Consider the following 6,954-nt stretch of genomic DNA (forward strand, 5'->3'; position numbering starts at 1 on the left):
TATTAGTTATTTAGACTAATTTCATTTAATCCATTTAATTTTTATACTAGTAAATTTATTAAGTACCTCTATTTCACCAAAGCTACATTTCTGGTGGTTTCTGGAGTTTATGCTATGTTTATGCTATTTCGGCTTTACTTTATTTAACAATTTACATTTTTTCTCAACGTTTTCCATTAACAACTACATCCCTGATTCAGTGAAGATACATTCAATCGTAACTTTAAATATGTTCAATCGTGCAGTTAATATGCTTCACATGAAATTTATGTCAATGGCACTGAATAATATTCTGTATACATCAGAGACTTTACATTTTTCAATTGAAATCCTCTAAAATATTATGCCAAAACCACTCCCCAGTTATCTGTAACACTTTCGTTTTCATTCTGAACAGACGGCCCTTTCCGACAACAAACTAGTCAGCTTTGTTGCGCTCAAGACTGGAGTGTCACAGGAAGCTAGGTGTGATTACGTTCATTAACTTTTGAATCTGATTAACAAGTTTATTGAGAGGATCCTCTACACGTAAAGATTGTCAATGAGATTCTGTAAAAGAAAACATTTCCACTTAGGGACGCTCAAGGCTTTTTAATTATAACATCAGCCAGAGCTATAAAACCTATTAAGACAATGAACACAAATCACACCAGTGACCACAACAGGGACTGACTTATTAAAAAATGTTCTTTACTAGTGCCCTAGTGTATAAATCACAATATTTCTTTAAAACACAGCACTAAACACCATCTTCCCCTCAGCTATAATCATTGCTAGCACTTCAGAGTTGCTGGTCCCAGGAGACCATTTTGTAAATGTCAGCGGACTAAAGTGGGACAGCCCAATTACAAGCCCATTTAAAGCTTGCTTTGGCAAAACCGCCTCACAGGGACTCGCATGCTTCATAAGATTATTATTTTCTTTATGAGGCAAAGACAAGCGGCAGGGAGCAAGCAATAACGCGGTAAACTTTAGATTCAGCGGAACCAAAGACCCCCTCCGACAAGTCTGAGCAGTTGGGGAGGTGCTTTCCGTCACTGTTTGTTTTTAAAAGAACAATGCCTTGCAACAGCTCAAGACATCTTCAAGGATGCACATTTGTAGAGTTACTCGACTTGCTGCTGGGTCTGATGCAAAAAATACCTTTTAACTGGTATTGCTTTGATCTTTACTGTTTGGTTACCACCTGAAAGCATGACTAAACAAGAACCGACATGGGGAATTAAATGGAGCAGCCGTGTAATCCAGTATTTGGCATTCCCAGGAGAACAACTGAATTATCTCACAGATTACTTGAGGGAATTCATGAGTTCCCATCATTGGAAAAGAACTGCGAGCTATCCAGCTAACCGAATGAATGTCAATGAATACTAAGACAACAATTCTAAATCCAATTCAAGTTCAATCAAACACAAGAAACCCAGGGTTTATTTCAAAGAGGTGACCTCTAGACCGAAAGCTTCGCTCGTAAATTGGGATCTGTTTTATGACAAGCCAGACATCTGTACCTTTGAGTGGCGCAGAAGCGCTCTAAAGGCCCGATGGAGGGTCTTGAATGGGGGCAACTGAAGGCCTTTTCACTCCAGCCGTGGGAAGAGTCAGGGAGGAGTGTTATCTGAACTCTGAAACAGAATCTCGACCCCAGCCACTAAACCTTCAGTCCATTGGTGGCTTGCTGGGGGGCCAGGAGCTTTTCAATGCAGGACAGAACCACTTTTACCCTCAAAGAGACAGATACATGACCTCAAAGGCAGGTCTCAGGATGGTGCAAAAGTAAAATTATACTTAAAGGGACAGTTCAACCAAAACTTTTGTCATCATTTACTTACCATTATGTTTCTCCAAACCAGTATTTGCATTAAACATAACAGAAGATGTTTTGAGAAATTTCAGTTTTTACCCCAATGGAAAATAACAGAAACCAAAACTGTTTGGTTACTAACATTGTTCAAAACACCTTCTTTTACGTTCCATAGAAGAAAGTTGGGTGAACAGATATTGCCTTAAAAAAAGCTGGAAGTTTTTCTTTAAAAGAAAAAAACATGCATCTTTTCATACTATGCAGTAAAGAAGTTTCACACAGGTTTTGATGCAAGTCACGTAGGAAAGAATAGTAATTCTTCAAGTTCTGTCTATTAGGTATGAGGAGCAGGAATGTTCTTCTGGTTGGTTGGCAGTCTAAGTTGGTTGTTTTGAGTTTTGTAAACAAGGAGAGACGCAACCTGTGGCTCAGATTAACTCATCGGGGGGTGAAGCCTGGGAAAGAGAACGCCGGCCAGCCTAATCTCCCTCCATGACTGAACACAAGCTTACATACAACACTACTATAGTTCTGAGAATGCACTGCAGTTCCCCATTGACTACATTACAAAGGAATACAGGGTTTCAACATTTCTAAACATTTTCTAAAGAAAATTCAATTCTGCTTGCCTGTGCACATGGCAACATGATGCAGGTTGTTGCTATGTGGTTGCTATTTTCGGAGTAGTTTTAAAACTTGCAAAAACACAAATTAATTTTGAAATTATTCAAATTATTTAATAACTAGGATTTAAACGCTAATCTTAGAGGTTGCTTTACAAACAATTTATGGAACGTACGTGTGGTGCAACAATAAATCATATTCAAATCAGATCTAAGATTGTGTTTTTTCATTGTGCAGTCAAACTAATCCCAATCAAATAATAATAAAACACGATAACATGATTTTTGAACATTTTTGCAAATAAAATCTTCATACATAGATACAGACAGATAGATACTATACATGTGACTGACAGCATGGATGCCATGGCATGTCATGATGGGAGAAAGGTTGGGGCTGGAGCCGTAGCTTGGCATACAAACTAAGGATCACTGAATAATCAGATGAAACAGCCTGGTAGGCGTTGGTCAGATGACGTGCATCCAAAGACAAGCGCAAGCAAAGGCCTCTGTCTAACAGTATACCAAACTCTAAAAAAACAGCAGAAGCAAGAAACCCAATGTCCTATCACTGAATAATAAAAACATCACATTTATATATAAAAATCACTTAGAATGTCTACTCACATCAAAAAAAAACAATTTTGAGAATGTCTAAAACACCATAAACAAGATTTCTTATCAATGCCAGGCTCTTTCAGCTGACACTATCAGTAGTAAATAACATTTTTCTGCTACAGCTACGAGCTTCACTGAAGGTAAGCATGTCATCAATCTCCTGTCATGTGGCGGGAACAAGTTAAGAACCCTACTGTTAGACTTGAATGAATCCTGCTGATGGAATAGACCTGGCTTGCAGAGTGAATGTGTTTAATGTGCACTTTTTTATTGCAATACATTCACTTTCTTTGCAGATGCGCAGATTCTACTCTTTTTTTTATACCGAAAATATACAGGCAAGTTATGCACATAAAATACAGCTTGCACCTATCAGAGAGATTTTTTTACTTTAAATTGCATTCATCATTCGTAAGTCATTTAATATATAAACAGCTGCTATACTTGGAAAAAAAATACAAATAACTTTTTTTTTGAGCGACTGAACAGGGAAAGGCAATATGCAATTGCTGTGAATTAAAAGGAAAAAAACGTGATTCACAGGATAAAACTAAAAAACAATGTAACTAGTAAGTAATTATATAACCGTACAGCCAAACGTGACACTATGATGTCAGATCATTTGGTATCAGACAGTCCATGCAAATCAAAAGTAAACACACAAAGTACACGACATAATAGCACCTTCAGGCACTTGTCACAGATACACACCCTTTGTATTATTACAGGTTAGTTACTTTAAAGACAAAAAAGAAAGTCAAAAACATGTAGGAAAATCTCTGTAATATGCTCATACTAAAACAACGGTAGCAATGTATTCTATCCACAAAAAATTTGCATCACGGTTAACAAAAACACCAAGCATCAATCCTTTTTTTAAACATTGATAACAATATTTCTTTTACACCAAATCACCATATTAGAATTATTTCTGAAGGATAATGTTACACTGAAGACTAGAGAATTTGCCGACTTTGACTTTACTGACATAATTTTCAATAACAAATGAATTACCATTTGTACAAACGAATTGCCTGTTAGCTGAATGAAGTATCAAGCATTGAAGTATTGACAGAATTGACACAGTGCGCCGACGTCACAAGAGAGTATTAAACCCACATTGAACCTGACTTCGTGGGCTGAAGCAATTAGTGTTGACCACGTGCTAATACTGTCACATATACCAAGAAAACCTGAAATCGCAGCTGCCTGTATGATCAGTGTTTCCCTAGAAACCAATGGAAGCCTCAATCACTGCATGTTACTCACGAGCAAAAAAAAAGTAGCCTAAGCATCCTTAGATGCCAAAGCACACAGTTGCATAAAAAAATTCAATGTTAGGGCACCGGAAAAGTATTTTACTCACGTACAGTCCTCTATTAAAATTTAACACTAAAAAAAGATAAGTTAAAAAAAGTTAATTTGTTAAATAGTCATACATTTAATAAATTAGTTAATTATTTTTTATTATTTAAAATTCTTGATTTACAGAGTATATGTTAATTTCTTTATTTGTATTACTTTCAAAGGTCTAAAACTTTCTTCATGTACAGCATCTGATAAAACACCATCAATTTAGAGAAATGTGTGATGCTTTCCAGTAAACCAAGTGCTCAAACTCACCATTGTGCCCATTCGGTATGCTTCTGAGAAGATGGTTGGCTGATAGATCATCCATAGACCTCCTGATAGACATTATCTTTCCCTCTGAAGGTTTGTGAATATGGCTGTGGTGGTGATCGGGACTTCCAGCGCTGCCCGTGCTAGAGGTACTGCTCCCATCTCCAACATCCCTCACAGTAGCAGAACCTCCGTTCAGATTGGTCAGACTGGATTGGCTGTCTATGGAGCTCCTAGATCCGGCTCCGTTCCTCTCATCATCTAACATGAGGATGATCTCCTTCAGCTCCACATTTTCTCTCATCACACTCTCCTGGTTGGTTTCAAGGTCTTTCAGTTTTTGCTGGAATATACCAACCTCCTTCCACATAACACTGGCGGTGTACCTGCCGAACCTCTGCCATTCCCTGGACAGCTTCTTCCCTTTCTGCCGATCATCATCCAAGAAACAGCACAGTTCTCTAAGCTCCTGGTTGTCTTCCTGCAGTTTCTGGTTGACCTCCTTCAAGCTCCGTATTTCGTGGAGATGCACTTGTAATCTCCGGTTGACGTCCTTCATCATGTTCCCGTGTTCCAGCATCAAGTTAATCTTTTCACTATCCACTTTCCGGAGTCTCCTAAGCAGCTCCTCTTTGCTGCATTTAAGCAGTTCTTCATCCGATATCTTACTAAAATCATCCCTCGGGACGTCTATGATATTTTTTGCCATGTTCCTGTCGTTAAACGTGGTCCGACGCGAGAGATCTGGTCGCGATTTTTTTTTAATCGTTCCTTCGCGAAAACGTAGCGAGCGATATTAAACTCATAATTCAAATTAATCCGGTTTTTCGAAGGACGAAAGCCGAACTCTGCAACGAAAAAAACTAACTTAAGTGACCCAGGTGAGGAAACGCTGCGTCGCTTTAGATATGAATCCCCCTTCTGTCGTTATTTCATGTTTATTTCAGCTGGAATCTCCTCTTTCTGACACTGTGACTCTCCGGCCGTTCATCCAACCGCTGAAGCAGATGAATGGTGAGAAAATGCGCCTGTAGGTGCGCTTCAGCTCGGCGTCCAGTGACGTCAGCGCCGTACGCGACGCTTTCGCCGCAACGCTTGCTGATGTCACTACCTCTTCCTATAGGGGGCGCGTGACGACTCCAGATTCACATTAGAGCTGCTTTCAAATATCACTTCTTTTTTTTTGTCCCGGCAGATACGTGAGCAGTGAAATGTGTATGAAGTACTTCCATAACTGCAGTATGAAAAATATATTTTGGATAAAATAGGAACATTAGTGAGATAACGTTAGAGAACGGTACTGCGGTAAAACAGTATTTAGTTTGTCTGTTTCTGAAAATTGACAGACAAGAAAGAATACAGAACTGAATTTATATGGGCCCTTGGCCTCTCAGGCCACTAGGGGCCCCGGGCCCCTTGATGCATTCAATACAAAATAATCCTCCTGGCTGCTATGTCTAACGTAAAACTGCTGAAACACATTTTCTTGTTTTTGAGTTTAAGGTAAGATAAGGGCCCTAGGAGCTGCATGGAATAGGAGGGTCTCAAAGGGGTCTCAAAAAACATTAACTCGTTCAGATAAGGTTCTAAATGGTTTAATAAGCTTATAAGACGTTCACTATTCACTGGCAACATCAGTCACACATTAAGTGTAAAACTAATAATGCAGTGGTATTTATAGCACTGCCGAGTGCTTGATTGCACCGCTTGAGATGTGAGAATGAAAAAATGATAGGGTTGAAAACAAGCAAAAGAGCGCTAGCCAATAGGAAATCAGCAATATTCCCCTTCCAAATGCAGTTTATAATTTTCATGTGAATGTAGTTACAAAAATAGCCTCCAAGCTTTCAGCGAGCATTCAAATTGGGCTTAATTTCTTTAATAATAACTCTTTGTTAACATTTTTGACCTATTTTTAAACAATGAAGCATTATAGAAAGGACATTCCAGAGAATATTAAACAATACAGCGACATCAGAAAAGTGCCTATTTGTATGTAAATGCGCACTGTAATGTGAATGAAAGCATTTAAATATCAAATGATCGGCAATGACTTAAGCCTTTTATAAAGCAGAGCCCACTTAATCGGCGTCAGTAATGAACTTGGATTCCTGTGTGAACACATCGCCATCTTGTGGCCAAAATTACTCAGCGCTCACATCTGCAATTATTACGATATCAGGAATTATTCTAGGAATTATTATTAATCGCTTGGGGTCGCTTAAGAACTGCTGGGAGACTTCGAAACCCTACACACAGCTATTTTTTTTCTAAAATATTTCCAATACAGGG

General features: G+C 38.6%; 1 protein-coding gene across 1 annotated transcript in view; it reads right to left on the bottom strand.

Annotated features, from left to right (window-relative positions):
• The window catches only part of LOC122324820 (coiled-coil domain-containing protein 85C-A-like), a 17,742-nt gene extending 12,052 nt beyond the window's left edge, over window positions 1-5,690 (bottom strand). Inside the window, exon 1 of the mRNA XM_043219499.1 lies at window positions 4,616-5,690. Coding sequence (XP_043075434.1) covers window positions 4,616-5,371 — 756 coding nt within the window. The 5' untranslated portion in view covers window positions 5,372-5,690. The remainder of the gene's footprint in view (window positions 1-4,615) is intronic.
• Between the last annotated feature and the right edge of the window lie 1,264 nt (window positions 5,691-6,954).

This window comes from Puntigrus tetrazona, chromosome 20 (genome assembly GCF_018831695.1).
Source record: "Puntigrus tetrazona isolate hp1 chromosome 20, ASM1883169v1, whole genome shotgun sequence".
NCBI lineage: Eukaryota > Metazoa > Chordata > Actinopteri > Cypriniformes > Cyprinidae > Puntigrus > Puntigrus tetrazona.